This window comes from Megalopta genalis, chromosome 17, assembly GCF_051020955.1.
Source record: "Megalopta genalis isolate 19385.01 chromosome 17, iyMegGena1_principal, whole genome shotgun sequence".
NCBI classification, from domain to species: Eukaryota; Metazoa; Arthropoda; class Insecta; order Hymenoptera; family Halictidae; genus Megalopta; species Megalopta genalis.
This window is the reverse complement of record NC_135029.1, coordinates 4,605,115-4,627,252: the sequence shown is the minus strand read 5'-3', so window position 1 is coordinate 4,627,252 and position 22,138 is coordinate 4,605,115. Positions and strand designations below refer to the sequence as shown.

At 31.6% G+C, this 22,138-nt stretch overlaps 1 protein-coding gene across 1 annotated transcript; it reads left to right on the top strand.

Moving 5' to 3' along the window:
* Positions 1-87: 87 nt before the first annotated feature.
* LOC117227954 (dTTP/UTP pyrophosphatase) lies at positions 88-22,078 on the top strand. Its single transcript, XM_076527164.1, has 5 exons — positions 88-251; positions 20,163-20,489; positions 20,750-20,994; positions 21,069-21,215; positions 21,286-22,078. The coding sequence occupies exons 2-5, from the start codon at positions 20,400-20,402 to the stop codon at positions 21,422-21,424; spliced, it is 621 nt and encodes a 206-aa protein (XP_076383279.1). The 5' UTR covers positions 88-251; positions 20,163-20,399; the 3' UTR covers positions 21,425-22,078.
* Positions 22,079-22,138: the final 60 nt, after the last annotated feature.

The window sequence follows — 22,138 nt, the reverse complement described above, 5'->3', positions numbered from 1 at the left end:
ATGCTCTCGGATGAGTCGTGAATAGATCATCATCGGGCGGCAGATGGACGTCAAGGTGGACCCGCTTTTTCGGCCAATCGGTCGTTCGTCACCCGGAAATCACTTGGACCGACACGAAATCTAGCCATTCTATGGAGAGGGACCAAAGCCTAGCTTCGTGTGTAGGTGGCTTCCGATTATGGTTCGCGCGACGAGTTTCCTAAAATAGCTTTCGGCTGGGGATACAATTAATATGCTTGAGAAATTTAAAGGTGAGCCACATTTTTTGGTACGCGCTTTTGGTACGTGCTTTTTGGTATCGTTTTCACTGCATGGATTATGGTTACTATATGTGTGATGCGTAGGCAGCAGTTTTATATTTAATTTATTTAATTTTTTAATTTATTCAATTTATTCAATTTATTTCATTTATTTAATTGACGGAAAAACTCTTTCCATTACAAGTATAATTATAAATATCGTATACAACTAGATCTTTACGGTGAGACGGTAATGCGGCGATACAAAAATATGACAAAGTAAACAAGAGTATATAATACAAAGTAAAGAAAAAGATGTTGCAGGAAAATAGGAAAAAGGAAGTCAAAATAATGAATACAATTAAGATTTTTAATTATCCTTAATAGCCAAAACAGCAAAGCGTTTGCAGGCAACTATGGAGATAGAGATGGATTTATATCGAACTCTCTGAATTTTGCTCTTTGGGCAATTTACTTGGTCGTGTATCTGACGATCTATCCTACTTTGCGAATTTGATCATTTTTAAACGAACTATAATATTGATGAAGTTGTTATCTACTCTAAAATTACCGAGCCTTAAACGTGACTAGTGTATATTATTGTATAACATTGACAAAATTGGATTTATTTGAGCTTCATAGATTTTTTATTGTAATATAGGCACGAATAATGAAGTGTGTCTAAAAATTTCTTCTAAAAACATTTTTATGGAATTGTAAAAGAACAAATTATAAACAAGTTCTTTGGACGAGTTTGATAATCCTAATGTTAAACTGCAAGTTTTTATGCAAAGTAAAATCGCAAGAAACGGGAGTGAAATAATTTGTGTCCCCTCTCAATAATATTTTAATATGTTCGTAAATTTAAATTTAATAAGTTCTTAAATACTTCTCGTATTTTAACGAGTTTGTCAGTAATTTTTCCATTTGCGAAATAAGTACAGTGGCCCACAAAAGTGTTCGCACACCTTCCAAAACGTAATAACTTTTTTAAAACGCAGCTAAATGACTTGAATTACTGAATCAAATAACTGTAAGTACTGAATAACGCAACTAAAAAAATCCAAGTCACTTAGTCCAATTTTAAAAAGATTATTGCGTTTAGGTGTACGATCACTTTTGTAGGCAGCTGTACATAAAATCCCAATTATAATTACTGTTGAGATAAAGGCACAGAATTTCGGCCACCACTTCTGACGCATATGGTCATCCATGACTCAAATATTCGCTGTGTTTGCGTCATGTTCTTCACTTTATGCAGTTAAAGAAACAATCCATTTCATAAGTTTATTACGATTCTTCATTTCATTGTCACAATATAAAGTTTGCTGCCATTTGAATCTTGTTATTTTCACGTTATTATCGCGTATCTTCCGCGGATTGCAGACGGAAGCCAGACAGAAAAATTCTGTTTCTCTTGAATAATTTGAACGATTCGATAATAGTATACAACCATGCTACAATACTTGAAATCTTCCTACCAATAAAATAGATGGAATCGATAATAATAAATAATAATAAAATAGATCAACTGCGCAGTCTAGTTACAAATATATCACAGAACTCGATAATATAAATTGAAATACAGTAAAACAAAACGGATTATTCTGACGAGCTTTCGAGAACGTTATTTTCGAACCAGGCACTGAAGTAAAATGTAAAATTGGATTAATTGCACGGGGGAAAAAAGACAGATGAACGAATTAAATAGAGAAGAATATTGAAAACCAGGGGGAAACGGAAACGAGGTATACATAACATTGCATTCAATTTAATTTGCACGCGACAGATTGAAGTGTGTGCGGCAAGGCGACGGTGTAACAAAGAACAACACAACGAAGGAGAATTGTGGAGATAATTGGCAGTTCGTGCAAGGTTCTACCGGATATTTGTTTCGGATTTTTCTAAAATCGAATAAAACGTACGACGATTGAATAGCGAGTCGCGTAAAGGGTTGCAGTGTCTAGGTCACGTACGATTGCTTAGTGTTTCAATGTGGTGGTTTCCTTGAATCGCTTGCTCACGCACGATTCACGATACGATCGTATTGTGCGTCTTAGTATGTGAATTGTACGAGTGTCATTTATTAGCGTTGCATTCATCGACTGCGGAGATAGCATTAGATATCGTTTCGGTTTCTCAGAAATTTTCGTCACGGGCTTCGTGCCCGAGTCATTCCAAACGAGTCATCCTTTTGTCAAACGATTTTCTTAAAGTTCTGCTCAATTTTAACACAAATAAACATTACAAATTAATACTGATCAATTTCTATTTCGTCCTAGAATTCGGGCACGTGAAACTATTTCTAGATCTGACCAGAAAGTTAAATACAATAACGAATCGTTTAAGAATATCGAATAGTTCTTTGTTTTCCGTTCAACCATGAAAGATTTAATAAACAAAGTTTGGAATAGTTGTTCATTGCATTGGCGAAGCATGTATCATAGAAACTAATAATTATCTTTTTAATCGAGTGAGATTAAGAAAGTTAGTAAGTAAGAGATGAAGAATTCTTTAGTAATTCTAATGTTAGCCTTGCCAACATATTATTGAAACAAGAGAAATAAGGATCTGGTTTATTTTCCTATGTCACATTGTATTCTATTGCAAAGGTACAGGTTCTTAATAAATAGTCGAGAATCTGTTAATAATGTAAATGTCTGTGTGTAGAAGTAAATGAATGCCAAGACGATGCTAAAATATACGCGCTTTTCCGTAAACCTGCTCATTCGACAATTTCTTGTTATTGATTACACTCATTAATTAAAAATTAGTCTCGTATCTATCGACATTTTCTTCAAAACACGAACATCCACTTCCACGATGCTTCATTCAATTATTGCACCATATCGTAGAAAACTCATACAGATAGTTTGTCAATGAATGTCATGTTATCTGAAAGTGATGCAAATGTTCTTTCCACGAACTGGTTTGATATCCCTATTTTTGAGAATAATATGAATATTCATATGAATACTAACACACACACCTTCGCCTTAAAATATTCTTAATCTTAATCTTTATCAGCCGCGTACGAGGCAGTTACAAGATATTTGCGGAATGCACCGTCTGACATTTAAAAAAGTGACACGTTCTCGTTTTCAAGTAATTATGACATTTAAGCATACACCGCGAAGCTCCGCCTGACTCATCAAACCTGTCGCTACCAATAAACGAACAAAATCAAACGAAATCGAACCCCAATGTAAATTGACCACGACTTGCCGCGATATTGGAACATCAGCGTTCTAATGCATCAATCTTCGGTTTAACCCTGACATTTGCTGCGCGAGTTCCAATCGACGATAATGCATCAAAGTCCCGTGGAATGCAATTTTCATGAATCTATGGACAATTCGCATACCACGCATGCAAATTCGAATGGCCAAAAAAGTACCGTACGACTCATTACAAATGGCATCGCAGTCATTTCGTTGAAGCCCTACCCAGTTAGACTATTTTACGAATTTAATCAGAAAAATGTAAAAACAAAATTATGTTCGGCATATTGTCATCACTATGTAAATGCTTAAACGCGTATTCTCCTCCCGCCTAATTTCTTTGAGCTAATTAAAAGCCTCATCCCTAATTAGAATATTTTTTTAATAATAGTTAATGCTGCGAATCGATCATCGTACTTGTCATAATACGTTCATATTATTATTGTTTTAATTTGCCTTTTTATCTTTTTAATGTACATGATCATAAACATGTGCAAGAAATATGTGAGATGGGCAATTAGGATATTGAAAGTATGCTATACCAATAACTTTACTTCTCATTGGATATGGTTATATCATAAATTACGATAAACTAGAAGAGTTTTCTATAGTACGTTCCATTTTGAAATAGTTCTAAAATAAAATTTTATATAATTGTTTAAAAATATAAAATCAATCTATAGTAAAATTTAGTTTAATATATAAATTTATAAGAAAAATTATAGACTGTATATAGATTTATGTGAAATTATGCAAATATATAGAATTTATAAGTAAATTTATAAGAAAATTAATTTTGAACAAGATATTATAAAAATGATTTAAAATATTACAAAAAATGTTTATTGTAGACAGATTAGATGTATAGTACTTGAATACATTTCTATAATTTTGTCGTGTAACGATTTTACTCACTCTAACATATCCATATTGTCACCAAAATTGTACCGGAACAATATAATTGCATTTAACAAGTTTCAGATTTTGGTTGCAGCAATTTAATTAAAAATTTAATTAAAAGTAAATAATATCGACTTTGCATATTCATTTACAAAAATGCATCCATGATGCATAAAATATGTAAAATAAAGACAGTTTACATGAAATCGTTGAACGACAACAGCTGCCCAGGTCCCACTTCTGCATCTCCTCCCTATAAAAATATGCATTTGCATGAAGATCTGCCGTCTAGTTGCAATTAATATTATCTGAATATAAAGTCCTTTCGATATTAAAAGCTTAAGAATTTGCATATCGTGTGTAATGATATTTTTGTTTGTCGATTGCAGCCTTGAATAACATAAGTAATCTCTATGATTCTTCTTTGGTTTCTCGTTACGTGATCGGCACGAGAGCGTTATGATTCATCGTTGCAGTTGTGAAAACGGCAAGAGTCGATTGTAAGACGAATCTTTTGCAGAAAGAGCCAACAGATTTTTGTCGGCCTCCATTCCTATTGGTAACGCCGAGCCAGGTCGCATTTGCATCGGCGCGGACCACGCGACAAGAGAAAGCTATATTGTTCCGTTGTAATGAAAATTAATGCTTCCACCATCGATTCACGACTTAATTATTGGAATGGGCATGAATGTGTGTATAATAAATGGAACTGATAGGTCGAGATATATGTGCGATGAATATTTGATACAATCGCTTCTGTTAATTTCATATTGGATCGAGTTAAACCGAGTTCTTATAATCATAATAGCACAGAATTAGTTGCTTTGTTAATGTTTAAATTTATATTGTCCGTTTTGACAATGCATTCTATGCAGAATTACCCTGCCAGAGGTAACATTCAATATTTCTCGATGGGGCCTGCGAAATAATTTGAAAAGTCGCATTCATCCATTCTTATGCAAGCACAATCAAATGTAATAAAAAATGTCTCGTAATTTTATCGAATAAAAATATATAAAAGAATTTATGCTTTTCGGTCTGGATGAATCTGATGTATTTTAGTCGGTGAAAAATAATTATAGATGGATATAATAATTCAAATTCGTCTAACGTAAAAATCATTTAGCGAAAAAGTTTATAGCTCAGAGTGTCTAAGTTGATTGTTAGAAATGTAAGTCAGACAAAAATAGGCTTTCTTTTTTAATAATTTTAATAAGTAAATAATAATAATAATAATAATATAGAGATATTATCAAACTCTTTTAATGCCTGTACAATTCTGTATTTAATGTAGCTATTTTTGTCAAAAATGCATAAAATTGGCAGTTTAGCAGTCCAAAAATTAATGATAAGAAACGTAAATTTTTGGTAAAAATGTCTTTTTCCTTTTAATAGCTTTAATGATAGAAAGCTTACATGATAGCTTACATGATAGAAAGATATCCACAAATTCTTCTATGTCTTTACGGTTTTGCATTCAATGTAGTAATTTTGGTCAGAAATGCGTAAAATTCGAAATCTGTCAATTAACGCAGTGTCAACTTGATTTTCTGACGTGCGGTTGATAGCCGTGGACGAGTTTGCATCATGAATCACTGCTTTCCCTCAGTAGTTAGAAAACCGACTCTCGCGACAAATGCACATTTTACGTGTAACTACCTTACTCTACCTTATCTCGGCATGTTACGTGTTTATCTCGTACACACGTCTCCCGCGATTAATTAGTATGGTGGGACGAGGATACTAAACACGTCGTGCGAAGGTATATTACAATGCACCATCAATATCTTCGAATTCATCTGCGAAATTAATCTAAAGTTCTGTCTATACGTTGTGCAATGCCATTCGAAGAACCGAAAGGTGAATTACAGTAATTGATTAATTTTTAACGCGACAGGTACATGTGTACGATTCTCAACCAGCTAACTAGGCTAGTACAATAATCGATGAAAATTTGCATAAACGTTTGCAATGGAATCATCATGACAAATCTCATTTTCCACAATAAGTAGTTAATTGAAATCCACGTTTCGAGCCTCGCGAATATGTCAACATCGAGGTTCGCGCAGGTTATTAAGAATTTTAATGAAAGACACCTCGAATATTTCATTGAATTCATTATAGGATAGAGACAATATTAATCATCGCAACTTTCACCGGCGATAAATCCGTGTCTTACCGATAGTTTACACATTTACTCTATCGTAAGATCGTGGGTTTTCGAGTAGCGAGAAAATAAAATCTAATTTGTATAATATCGAAACGAAAACAACCATCAAAGTATATTAACCGAATCATCGGGCCGATATCAAACGGTATCACAGCGGCGAACTTTTTGACGAAACCCGTTCGTGGTATTATATAAAATGCCGGTTTCAGTCTCTGATTCGTTATTAATCTTTGCGTCGAATGGATCCAGCCTTTCTCGCTGGATACGACTATAGCGACATTTACGTCGTATCATTCAGGTGGCGGCTCCTCTTCGAACATTCTGAAGTATGCACGATCCTTCAGACAAGAATTTGCCCTTCCAAGAATCGTGGAAAGCGCGGCTAATAAATGTAACAAGTTCACCGGTGTTGCGACAGGAAACGCATACGTCCCCCATGCAGAATTGTAATTCTTAACACACACGTTGACAGGACTTTTTTTAATGCGTTTTCATATGCGCGACACTACTTTCAAGTTTAGAAATTATTTTTACAGCGGTGTATTCGAGTGAAATAAATTTTCACATGGGATTACTATGATAAATTGTAACTTATCAAGTTTCCACTTTTGGTTCAATTACTTGAATTGTTTCGATTTTGTGAGATATTACAAGACGATCAGGTTGTCAGATATTACAACACAAGCCTTTGGTCAAGCTCAAAAATTTATTTTTGTAGATAAGTATAAGAATAAAATCAATTGTATTAGACTTTAATACAAAATAATGCAAACGATAATTATTATGATAAATTGCAAATTTTCAATTTTGCTATCATTACTTAAATTATTTTTGTTTTGTAGAATTTTGTAGAATCTTTTTATCAGACTTAGAAATTAATTTTCGTAATAAAATTCATTCAAGTAAAATCAATTTTACATCGATTTACTGTAAAATGGTGAAAACAGCAATCACTGTGGTAAATAGCAACTTTTCAGTTTTGGTATCGCTGCTTAGATTATTTTAATTTTGTTAAATTTTTTAGGATTAATATTTATCAGTCACTTGGGATTGTGAATCCTTAAATTAATGACAGCTTGAATAAGTTAAATACTTATTTCCATATTCTCGGTTTGATAACAGATATGAGAGAAAGTATGATTTATTATACATATATCCTACTGTTGACACAAACGTAAGCAATTTAAAAATCTGCAGTATCAATTATGTCTATTTGCATGTCTATCTAACTGCTGCCACGTGGCAAATTGCAATTGAACCCTTGTCTTCATGACATCGAATTAAACGCTTTATAATTGCTTCGGATGAATGATCAGACTCTCATAACGCTAACAAAATAGTGGAATTATATAACTCCGACTCGTTTCTGTACAGCACATGCAACACAAGATTCGTACTCGGAAGAGAGAAAAGAGAATGACTAACAACACAGAAAAGAACAATGAAAATATGGTTTTATTCATTTCTTAAATAAACGATTATTCTCCTTCGAATACATGCTGATGTTGATTGTAATTATATAAACTATGAAGAAACTAAATATTCTAACCTAAGGGGAACATTTATATATAGTACGTGATTATTTGATTCATTGTATTTATAGTGTATTACGTACACGCTATAATATCGTGTACTGTATAATAAATTAAAACACCAAGCACTGTGTGGAAGTGCGAAAACTACAAGAAGTGTCTTATTATTACAAACACTTCGTATTATAATTTTGGAGTCTTATCAGCTCATTACAATTATAACGAAATAACTGCAACAAACGAAGCTTTCATAAGAAATAATTGTTCGTAAATGACTTGAAACGAATAATAAATAGTTTCGCTATTCGTATTCAGCATGAATCATAATCCTGTCTGAATTTTTGGAGTTTCATAAACAAGCACTTATTTTGCATCTTTATTAATATTACTATTATTCATCTTTCATTCTTAACTTCACATCAACGTTTGTCATTAGTGACAACTATTTTAGTGTTTCATTTCGTCTCATATGCCTACAGATTTTATAAACTTCAGGAGGCTTTACCTATATTGTCTCGATTTCTATTATTATATCAATAGTAAGAATCAGCTTATATTGTACGAACATATTTCTGTCCATCTCCCGTAATTTCTATTTTAAAATTGTACCTACTGATCCACTTTGGTCAAATGAATGCAGTAATTAGTTGCGAACGAATTCAAGAGTCATTGTACCGTACGGCAAAGGATCGTCCACGATCCTACCGCTATTCCCTTTAATCACTGGAGTAGTAAGTGGAAACAAAGAGTGTACAGAGTGTATCTCATTGAAGATTGAAATGTCAGAGTTTTCAGACCCCGACGGCGATCGATCGCCACTTTGAAACTGCTCGAACTGCAATTCCGTTTCGCGTCGGCAGTGAGGTCTTCTTGCTTTTTAATGACAACCTAAAGGTCAGAAAAATTTTCGTTCTTGCGACAGAAGGTGTGTCGCGTAGCTGCTCGCGGGGCACCGCGAATGATCTTGCAAATGATATTCGCGTAAGTTACCTTTCAGAGGCGTCGACGCCACCGGATCCTTCTTTTTCGCATCATCATGCTCCTTTCGAGATCTTTTACCTCGTTCGCGCTCACGGAAATATTTACTCCGTTCGCCTTAGCAGTGAGACACCTATCAATTGAACGTGTCAAATTGGCGTGTTCAACTCTTTGACACATCGTGAATTTTAATTATCATAATTGTTTCACGACGATTTACAACATTTTCCATGGAAAGTAAGCAACCTTTATGCGGTACATTTATTTCAATTTCTGCAGGGACAGGGTCCATTTAAGTTTTCTTTTAATGAAGTACGTTTGTATTTTCTCGCAAATTAGAAGAAAAAATATGGAAAAGGAAGAAAGATCTCGGTGACAGAGAAATTCAGTGACAAAGGAGGAGCGTCGTTAACAGTGACAAAGTGGACGAGGGAATGTTCTCAACGAAATTGCAGAATGATCCCTTGTTAACCAGGTCCATATGGTTCGTTAGGCAATATTGTTTAAAAGGTGTCATATTAACCCATTATAGTTGGTTGTTCGATTATAATTACTAGACTGTAGATTTCATGCAATTATAACAAACATAAATATGTATACAACACACATATTATATACGATATACAATTCGGATGAATTCTTATCCGAAGAAAATATTATGAGGATAAATTTTTAGCTAGATAAAATTTATTCGATTGTCTATTCATTCGATAGCGTCGACTCAAATTGTATTCGATAGTTTTTGTCTCTTATATCCGTCATCCGAATACAATTTTACCCGACTCAGGTTAATCGCGTGTAACTAATTTGAAATAACATTAGCGTTTTCAAGGAAAGACAAAAAAGGACGTTCACTTGGAAACCGTTTATTTTGAAAAATCCGTGTCTTGCTTAATCGTTTAAACATCACGTGTCTCTCACAGTTGAATCTTTCTTCGCTTGTTAAAAGTGCAATTTGCATTCCAACGGATGAAAGAGGCATCGGTGGAATCGCTCGACAGACCACAATGTGGCAAGCAGGGAGGAATCATGCAACTCTGTTATAGAGTCAGCTGAGGGAAGATGAGACGATCACGTAAGTTACACGCGAATAGATACCTTGTATAGATCATCACGGACATGAACGAGCGGATGATGAAAAAACACTCGACCCGCGTGTTCAAGGAACCGTGAAACGATATCGGCGAAAATTTTATGGGTTCGCGAATACCAAACAGGGTTCGGTAAAATTCTATTGGCGTAATAAGTCACGAGTAAAAAGGGTCGAAATAAATTATTCATGACATTTATTTGATCGACCTATTACCATACACCGACTTTCTCTGTTCCCTATAACATATCAGCATTATTATTACTGGCATTATACGATAAATAAGATTTATAAAAATTGATTTCTGAAAAATACATAAAAGTTAATTTATTAACAATTTATTTAAAATGCTATTGAAATTCTTGTTATAATAATGAATGTGACTCAAATGCATTATTATTAATGTGTTTGTATACAATATGTATTTATGTACAATATACATTAGCATCAATGTATTTGTACACATTATTGTTAATGTATTTATGTCATTATATATGTACATCACATACATATGTATACATTTTTAAAATAGAAAAAAATTGATTTTGACATATGTAACATTCTTAGTTTGGTGTTATTAAATTTGCTCCCACAAAAATTAATTTTTGGAAACCTTGTTTGTGTATGTGTGTCATGCAAATTACATTCAGAATCAAATTACTGTATTGTTTACTAATGGTACTTTAATTTATTGCAAACTATTTACATGAAAGTACATGTACTAAAAATTTGTTATACTAAATAATAGCATATTTTAAACAAAACGCAAGACTACAGAGCAACCGCAGAATATTTGGATTTAGTGAGATCTTATGCTGTATTCTATAATATTTGTATAATTTAGCAACCAATTTGATATCAAACCCATTAACATTAGAAATACAGAGCTGCAAATACGACTGACGCATATTGCTTTACGTGACAACATTAATGACAAGATTGATTTTATTCAGATTTCATACAATTTTTGTTATAATGTGTACATTGATGCAAATTACAGAAAATAATCGGCACAATGTATATAATGCATATTATACATGCATTGGAGAGTGCTCCAAATATTTATTATTCAAATATTAAAATTTCATAAAGCGTAGAAGTCTTTCATTTTGCATATTGATTTTGTCTTTCCATATTTACATGTTATGTTGAATTCGTTTATATCAAATCTCCGGCGTTTTATCCCAAAACTTTATCATTCAAATAAAGAAGTTTGTTAAAAAAAATTGTTCACGATATTTGTATGACTTTAATAAGCATAAAAGAAAAGATCAAAAAAAGAAGTTATTTTTATCTTTAGTTTTAGTGTTAACAGATTATCTACAAAAACATCTTAATGAATTGTTCAGTATCACTAACTATGTATTTCTATCATGTACGAAACAAGTCTTTCTCAATATCATTATCTAATAATTTCGTTTGACATTACCATGTAGGAAGAGAGATTGTCTAGATTTCTCTTAGTATAGCACAGTGACTGAAAATACTATTATAGATAAAGTTTATTATCTTAAAAAAACTGTCATTCTTCTCTGTTTCACCAAATCAAATCAGGTAAGTGATTGTTTTATTATTCTAAAATTATTATATATATATATATATATATATATATATATATATATATATATATATTCGTATACTTTCATTTTAGCAACATTTACGGTTAACAGAAGTACACAATATTTAATAGAAATTCAAATTACAATAGATTTTTAATCAGAATTTCAATTATAATAGATTTTTAGTAGAAGCTTTAATTGTAATAAATTTTTAATATAAATATAAATTATAATAGATTTCTAACACATATTTCAATTTTAATTGGATTTAAATAGGGGTAAATATAAATTATAATAGATTTCCATAGAAGAAATCGAAATTTAATTTATAACAGATTTTTAATGTATATAAAACTGATGTCAAAAAGCAGAAAGTATGTCAGAAAGTCGAAATTTTTACTTCTAAAATTACTATTCGCTCAATTTCGTTTTAGGAAGATCTACATACTGTTAACAAGGACACCTAACGCTCAGTTAACAGAAAAAGTATGTCAGAAAGTCGAAATTTTTAATTCTAAAATTACTACTCGCTCAATTTCGTTTTAGGAAGATCTACATACTGTTAACAAGGACACCTAACGCTCAGTTAACAGAAAAAGTATGTCAGAAAGTCGAAATTTTTAATTCTAAAATTACTATTCGCTCAATTTCGTTTTAGGAAGATCTACATACTGTTAACAAGGACACCTAACGCTCAGTTAACAGAAAAAGTATGTCAGAAAGTCGAAATTTTTAATTCTAAAATTACTATTCGCTCAATTTCGTTTTAGGAAGATCTACATACTATTAACAAGGACACCTAACGCTCAGTTAACAGAAAAAGTATGTCAGAAAGTCGAAATTTTTAATTCTAAAATTACTACTCGCTCAATTTCGTTTTAGGAAGATCTACATACTGTTAACAAGGACACCTAAGGCTCAGTTAACAGAAAAAGTATGTCAGAAAGTCGAAATTTTTAATTCTAAAATTACTACTCGCTCAATTTCGTTTTAGGAAGATCTACATACTGTTAACAAGGACACCTAACGCTCAGTTAACAGAAAAAGTATGTCAGAAAGTCGAAATTTTTACTTCTAAAATTACTACTCGCTCAATTTCGTTTTAGGAAGATCTACATACTGTTAACAAGGACACCTAAGGCTCGGTTAACAGAAAAAGTATGTCAGAAAGTCGATATGTTTAAATACACCTAATCTCTTGGTAAAGCAGGAGCGTGATGTAAAGGGATATCGCGCGAGTTTCATTGAAAACCAGATACCCAGGAAGCTTGAAAGGTCGGCGGTGGCTAAGGTCTCCTGTCGCCTAAGAATGCCGTGTCAGATAAAAGAGAGGATCTCGGTGTTCCGGGATTGAGTTCCGTTCGAATACGCCCCTGATCGCGGGCGCACTAACTGCGATTCTAAATGCGGACACTCGGAGGCATGACGTAGCGCCCCATAGAAACGGCTACGTGCCATAGTGTCATAATGCGCGCGCGTCCTTTGAAGCCGCTTTTCAAGTTGTGTAATCACATTTAATAATGACGGCCTGGCGATTACCGCCGCCGCCTCGGCTCGGCTCCTCGGCCACGATGTTACCTGGTTTTACGTTCCGACGCCTTAAAGGACGCCGCGTGCAGAATTTTCACGACTACGCCGTCGAACTAAATCATTGCAAATTCCTCCGAAAGCCAGGCTTGCAAAACACCCGCGCCACCCCACCCTTCTTGTTCCCATAAGCGCGCGAAAGAACCAACGAATTTATAATCGGACACGCGACTCGCGAAAGCGGCAGCTGGAAATTTCGAGAGAGAGAATTTTCAGTCGCGACGATGTTCTCCCAAAGTTAAATAAGAAAAGATACAGCTAAAGTTCCATCGAACGACATGTAAATAATTGTTTACATGTTTGTTGAAGACCGAAACAAACAAATTTTAGAGTGAAATCTGAAAAATCTTTTTCGATTATTCCAATCAACTGCAACTTTTGTAACAATTTCTGTTCAGTACTATCGTCTTGTAAATTGATCCTAATACATATTTCTAAAATGTTCAAGTTGATTGGTGCAGTTTTAAAGCAGTTACTCCGGTTTAAAAGACGTTTGTGAATCACTGTGTGTCAAACACTACTTATTGTTAGTACTCTATGTACAAAAAAATCACCAATTGTTCTTTTAGAATGTCAGATCAAAAAATGATTCAGTCGCGACAATAAATTCATCTATAATTCAATGGATTATTTAGATTGATGTAATGTAACCACTTCTGTTGTAATTATTATTTGAAAATTATTTTAAGAACTCATTTTGAACATATTTCAAGAATTAAAGAGACTGGCATGTCTTCCGGCATGTTTTTGGAAATGGAACATTTTAATTTGAAGAAACAGTTTAATCTAGAATAGCATATATTTTCTGGCAGTATGCGGAAAATTATTGACTTATTTAAGAGCTTTATTATAAATTTAATACATGATACTTGTATGTAACGAAACACATCGTTACAAATATCAATATAACATTATTATTGAATACTAGTGTCAAATAATAGTTGACATTTATTGCGATAAACAGAATGAAAAATGAAGCACAATATTTACTAGGTGTTAAACAAATCCATCTAGCATTAAAAACATAGCCTGAAGGTATGGTATTTTTCTACCGAAATATATGTATTTATTTTATAATCGTAGTTATAATATATTCTGAAAGTGAACAGCAGTAATGTATGCACACTAAACATCCATCTACGAGCGAGTAAATCACGAACCAATTGATTATTAAATGCTGCCACGTTATTACCATGTATTACATTAACGACTGTAGATAGGAATAAATGAAGTTACGTTTTCAGAAGTGTAGAATGTAAATGTAGAAGTATATACATGTGTGCACACGACCATTTAAAATAAGAATTAAAGTAGCAACACATTAATAAAATTTAAAGTTTATGGTTCAAATGTTGCACTACTTAATTATCCTAATAACATTGTAATCTTATGCTTTCATAATGTAATGGAAAATATGATCCGTGTATAATTTAATAATACTTTTGATCTTTAGAAGATTTCTATTATCAAATGTCATGGCCTGTGCCTTTTCAAAATGATTATGAAATATATTCTGTTTAGCGTTTTAGTAATAAAATTTTTTACTTCAAACAAGTATTAGCTTCATATTTCGAGTGAAATGGTTTTATAATTGCTAACAAGCTACGTGTAAATGTCGTTACTACTTTAATACGAAAAAAATGTCCAGATATTTTATGACTGAATGTAGAGTTTATGTTAAGAATGTGTGAATGAAATTTACTTCTGGATATAAATATATTTAAAAATGTAATAATATATAATAATAGGTTGTTTAAAATGTAATTTAATATTACCAATAAAACTGAAACATACATTTAAAAAATACATACGTCGAAGGTAAATCTTTAAATAAAAAGTCTGCACATCTACAAAAAGTATCTTCTTAGTTTCAACTTATTGTCAATTTGATGAAATGAAAATGATAAAATAATATATATATTATTAAAAATATATATATTATTTTATAATAAATAATAATATATATATATATTATTTTATCATTTTATTAATTTTATTATTTTAATATTATTTTATCATCTCTTTTAGTTTGGCAATTTTTGAAACAGAACTGTCCAAAATGTCTTAATAATTATAAACATGAAAGGGGTAATGGTATTGAACAAAAAAATTGGTCGCAATTTCTGTGACATGGGTAATAAAAAAAAAATGGAACAAAAAAATAAAAGTGGTAATGAGGCTGTGAGAACAATACGTGGCAATCTTCCCACGTGTATTTTCTGCGAACTGCCGAATGTCTATCATTGACTGCGCATTAAATTTGTATCGTGGTTAACAACGTTTGACACTCGATATTATTATGTAATGTCTGATGCAGATGCGCAGTGCAATATCCTTGTAATTACTCAACACGTTTGGTCACTCGGATCACTGGAATTTTTACGATACCCACACACAACGTTTCATCACACACGTGGAAGTAGAAGTTGTCTCTTATACCGGTAATTTCTCTCGTATACATTTGCTAAGATCGCCAATTTCGCTAATTTCATGCTCGAGGATTAAAACTAATGCTTTTCTGTTAATAAAACCGCGAGTTGTAAATTACATAATTCTATCAAACAAGAATTAATTAGAGTTATAATAGAAGTGAGATTTTAAGTGAGATTTTCTATTTCTTAAATTGGTATTATTATAATAAAAGTATAATCTCATTTTAGTGGATTATTTCAATTTTAGAGAAGTAATTTAAGTCAAAGGAAAATAAATTTAACAACTTAATTTTAATGTGTGTTTTATATATTTTGCGCTGCCAAGTAAATCTGTAAATCTGTAGATTGTTATAATTTACCTAGAGTTAACAGTGTTATGGCGCAATTCAAAATATTACTATTATTCTGCTTACTGATTTATGATTTCTTATTTTCGGCTTTATAAATATAAGAAAAATGAATTAACTTTTAGCCGCTTGCGGACACTTATCCGAAGTTCAATTAATTAATTGCGTCATCCTGTTAGGATTTACTATAGACAGTGCACTGCTATTAGTTTTAGTTAAAATGTTTATGTAGTACCTAATAACTATTTATTTTTTAATGACGAATGATCATACCTTCAAATAATTTGCAATTATGCAATTATTCTATAACAACTCCTTGTACTTTTTAAATTATCAATTATATTAACATTATAAAATTAGTAATCCATTTTACATGAACTAAAACTATTAAAAGTAATCGAGCAAAAAGATTGTCGTTCGAAAATTTCGTGCGGAAACTTTCACGTAATAAAATCGCAACTAGTTAATTGATAGCAAACTAATCGCCGTTTACGATAACCTTAGAACAAACTTCCTGCTCTTTCGAAGAATGCTTTCATGATCTCAGTAATCTCTGTTTCCGTGAATTGGTGATTCCGTAAAAAAGGCGAAGGTATGAAATAACAATAGCATACATCATCTGCGTTTATCTTGGCATGCTGTCTATGAATACCCTTTAATAACTGGTTTTTAATATCCTGCTCGTCATAGCCTCTGATTATGTAGATCTTCAGATAACCCGCCTTGTTTTCTACGGAATCTTCGAGAATTCCGTGTTATTTGCATTTTCAGTTACAACAATTATGTTTCTGCAACCTCCTGTTGCTTTGAACTTGACAAAAACTTCAGCAAGGAATTCATCAACAGCTGGAATGTCTCATCAACACGTGTACTCATATTTCAATTATTTCATTCACAACTCTTTGCATGAGAATTGATAATTAATGTCAAATATTTCGAACTAGTATGATTGTAGTATATGTGCATATTATGTATATCTCTCTCACTGTGGTAATATAATGCATCAATAATATATTTTATTAATATTTTAAGTTAATAGAATTTATTTGCATAACTATTGTTTGACGCGATTTCTTTTATTTGAAATAACAGAAAATATATAATTATTATCTATATAGCAATTTAAATTATATGTTATTCATAAAAGAGGATGACTTTAATTTTTAATTCATATAATTCTCCTGATGTAAAGTTGCACACGTAACTTTTAATATTGTAATTATACAGCACGATTGTGATTTGGAGCAAAAGTTATTGAAAATATATAAAATCCTGGACAATAACTATTGAGAAGTTAAATATCATGTTAATGATTTGCATATACGTAAGCAGCGGGAATCTCCGTGCCTAAATACTTGACCGTGTAATTAGTGAAAATGGGTTTTCTCATCGACTAACGACAATTAACAGACCCTGAGGGCTATGAAGGGCAAACCCATCAACTCGCATAACTTCATTATTTTATCTTGTGTCCAAACTGAGTCGACATGCTACAGTTACAGACACAAGTCCATTTGATAGTTATTTAATTACGGATTGGTAAACAATTAAAAATGTACAACAAATCAAAAATTAAATGCATTATTGTGGTCCAAAAGTAGAAACAACTATTATTATGTAATTAATTCCACAGATTATACGATTATATTTCGATTGTTTAGACAGTACTGATTGTTTTAAAACAAATATCTCTGTCAAGATACAATAATTCCGCCAAACATAGAAAATTCTTTTGTATCAGTATTTGTTGTTTAACTTCAGTTCTTTCCATTGCAATTTTGCATAGTTTCTTGCACGTATGCATTTTTACGCTCAGTTATGAAACTGTCGAAAATATAATTATTCAAAATAAAACTTATTTACAATCGAACACTCATCTGATGTATAATGCAAATTGAAAAGTTCTTATTATATTTTGTATGTTTATTACGTACAGTCTAAATTGCTTCTTCTCAATAAAATGTACATCTTCATTTCGTCCTGAAATTTCAGAAATCAATCAAATTCAGAAATTCTTAATTTCTATCTCTCGCGTAATAACGGGTTTGAAAGAACCTGTTCTCCGGTGTTATCAGGAACCTCCTACTACAATCACGAGTTAAACAAGACTAATGCGCTGTGTCAAGCTCCTTTGCCAGTCCGTTCTGAATTAATTAATTCAGCTGTTAAGAGCATTGTACTGTCGAAACAATGCGAGGCATGGCAAAAAAATACCGCGAAATCTTTGTTCAGCTAGGAAGGCTGCGGCGTAAAGATGGGTCAACCTTTCGCCTTGCGATTATGTAAGACCTCGGACTGACTGACCTTTAGGTTCGTTCATGGCATGCGGCATTTACGTAATTTACCGATTACGATGTATTAGAGCCTTCTGAACCTAGAAACTAGTTCTCCTTCTCGCTCTAATATTTTTAAGATACGCGAAACACATGTCCCATCCCCCTTCCAGCCGGTTGCACTCGATAAAGTATTCGCCCTTTGATGGCGATCCCAGCTTTTAATGAGATCGGTAAAGTATAGCTAGGCGCTCGTTAAGCGCGACCCTTTTTCAGTAATTTCATCAGTACACTGTAGAAAAGCGGGATTCGTTTCGCGAATTCGGCACACGGTATTCAAAATGCGTTCTGCAATACAAGTAGTGTCAAAGCGAAGCGCAACCGCTTCCTTCCTTTCTTCTCCGCCACGTTTTTCGTAACAGTTGTTAATGAACCAACACCACAGGCGTGTTATCATATTCATCTTTTTGGGGCACCGTCCACTATCCTTCTTTATACTTGCTGTGCATTGTATTGTACAGTTTTTTTTTTTAAACGAAATTAGCGAAAATTCTGATGCGAAACAAAGTGTATAATTTTCCTTAATACTAAACTTACTAAACACCCACCTGTTTATTTAATAAGTTTTCTTAATTCACAAGCGAAAATGGCGAAAAGTTTAAAATAAATTCAGTCCTGTCAAAAAAAAAAAACGATACACGTCAGTTAGTTCTAGCACTCGGTAGATTTAGTGTTAATCGATTAAGATGTTTTACTAAGAAGTTGTTTGGGGTGAGTTTACATCATTGAATTTTGTTGTTTATGTTGCGTGTTCGTAAAAGGAGACTATGAGATTTTGTTCAATATTTTTTTCGTAATTTCTTTATCCAACTGGATTCTAGAATATTTTGAAATTTGCTGGAACTGTGGTAGACCAATTTTGTTTTATATTATTGGATTCTTTTGAAATGTATAAAAATTCTGTTTAATATACTAAGTACTTTTTCAAACAGTACTATCTTGACATTTTAATAGTTTTATATAATTTGTTACAATATGCGCATAAATAATAGTATAATATTGCAAAAGAAAATATATTCGTTTAGATGTTTTATAGCTTATGTTAGAAATTTGTAAATGAGTCTTGTATTTTCAAAAAATTATAATACAAAGAAAGCTATTATATTGAGGTAAATAATAATTTGGACTTAAGTTTGGACTCAATTATAATTTCTTTGAAATATAGATTACAAATAGTAAAATCATTACATGAAATAGACATGTGTCATTAATTAAGTTATATTTCATCTATAAATAAACATTTGTCATTATTCAAGGCATATTTTATACCATATAACGTTATATTACACATGTATATCATGTTTCTGGTATTTCCATTAATGTATTACAACTTTATCGAACTTTTATAGTCTAACAAACCAAATGTCTAATTTTTTTATAGTATTGTGCCCAACTTTGATCAAATGTCTCCAGATTTTATCAATTTATTATTAAAAAGCATGGATTTGCACAGTAAATACTAAATCCACGTAAACTTTATTTTACATATATTTTCTGTCATGAATTTATTATAAAATAATAAATTTTCACTGTTGAAATTTATTGTATAAGTAGTGTACTTTATTGAATAGTATATACAGTAAATTCTTCTCAATTGTCCTACAGCTTGTAAACAAAAATGGACAATTTGCGAATAATCTCATCTCCTCTTCCCAAATTGTCCATTTTTGTTTACAAGCTGAAGGACAAATGAAGAGAATTTATTGTAATATTGTTTTTGAATATATAAAATAATTTAATTGCAGCTTTTCTAATAACTATGTTGTAATTTCAGAATAAGAACAGTCATGATTCAATTTGAAACTAATAGCGCAAAGATAAATATTGAAAATCATACAGTGGAAGTTATTATACCTAGCGACATCTACACAGACTTAATAGACATCGCAGCTGAAGTAAATGAACGTGATCCAACGCGATCACGTATAAAATTTACGATTAAATTCACAGCGTAAACGTAAAAGATAATTGTAATATACAGAATTTGAAATTATAAAATATACATATAATTATGTTAGAACAAACAAGGCAAGCTTTAGCTACTGGTAGAGTAATTTTAGCCAGTAGTTCTCCCAGAAGATATGAAATAATAAAACAATTGGTAATTCTTTTTATAACATTGTATGTTTTTATTATTATTATTATACTGAAAACTTAAGCCGCAACATAGTAACAGTGTGTTAACCTATGAAATTTAATTAAAAGTATACTTTTGCTGAAATGATAATGTATAACTTACTATTGTAATATCTTATTTTATATTAAGTTTATGATTAGTCTACACTTGAAATCAAAATATTTAGAATACATACTCGAATAGGTAAAACAGATAATAAAAACAGATTTTTAATTCAATATTAGGGTTTAAAAAATACAGAGGTAGTACCTTCGTTATATGATGAGAATCTAGATAAATCTACATACACAAATTATGGAAAGTATGTTGAAGATATAGCAAAGTATAAAGTATTAGAAGTATATAACAGATTAAAAGAAGATTCTAAATCACCTGTTTTGATAATTGGTGCAGACACTATGGTTGCGATGGATAATATTATTTATGGAAAACCAAAAAATAAGTCACAAGCATTTGAAATGTTGTCAAGGTAAAATAAATAATTCAAGTGTAATTGATTACTATAATTATATTAATAAAACTAAAAATTCCATTGTACCTTAGTCTAGCGAATAGAGAACATGTAGTTTATTCAGGAGTATGTTTAAGAACACAGAAGAAAGAAATAAACTTTTATGAATCTACAAAAGTAAAGTTTGGTGATATATCAGCAGAACAAATAGAAGCATATATAAACTCAGGAGAACCTTTGTAAGTATAAATTATATTACTTTTTGAAAGAAATGATTACCTTGTGATGTATAATAATTTTCATGTATAGCGATAAAGCTGGAGGATATGGTGCGCAAGGTCTTGGTGGATGTCTTATTGAAAAAATTGATGGTGATTTTTATACTGTAATGGGCATGCCATTATATTCAATCACAAAACGATTAAATGAACTTTTCTCAAATAGCTAATACCTAACATTGTTAATAAATGCTTACAATAAATATTATAGGATAATAAATTCTATAATGACATTTAGTAAAATTTATATCATTATACAATAATGTAATACAATGAAAAGAAAAAGAGATACAATGAAAGAAAAAGAAAAATGATGTTTTTTCAACTTTTTTATCTAAGCCTATAACAAAAATTTCAAAAATGCATTTTGGAGATCTTATATGCATGCTGAAAATTTTATTGAAATTGGTTGATCTTGACATGAGCTGTAAGCAATTAAAAATCGCGAAAATCATAGTTTTTCATGAATTACAAGCAAAGATAAATAATTTTAAATCTTTCAGTGTCTATAGCTTGACTATGCGTCAACTACAAAATGCATTTTTTAAATTTTTGCTATAGGCTGAGATAAAAAAGTTGAAAACACATCATTTTTTAATTTTCTTATCATGCCAACCAATTGCAATTTATTAGGCCACTGTTTAGTAAACTAATCTCTCTAACATCCCAAAAAGTTTAGATCGCCTTGTCCAATTATAAAGAAGTTGTTCTGTTTTGAAAGGAGTACGAATTTTTTCTAGACCTACTGTATATCTAAAGTAGTTTTTAAATACTATAAATGTTAAACACTATACATACATAATAAAAAAATGATTAATATATTATATTTTCATCTTATCTATATTTGTATACTACTACAAATGTCTTTGGTACAGATTATGTAC

Bases quoted from the DNA above. Each gene is read 5' to 3' on its own strand.
- LOC117227954 (XM_076527164.1), top strand. From the start codon at position 20,400: ATGTTAGAACAAACAAGGCAAGCTTTAGCTACTGGTAGAGTAATTTTA. The intron at 20,490-20,749 runs GTAATTCTTTTT...ATTCAATATTAG, and splicing joins ATGAAATAATAAAACAATTG to GGTTTAAAAAATACAGAGGT. The intron at 20,995-21,068 runs GTAAAATAAATA...ATTGTACCTTAG, and splicing joins GCATTTGAAATGTTGTCAAG to TCTAGCGAATAGAGAACATG.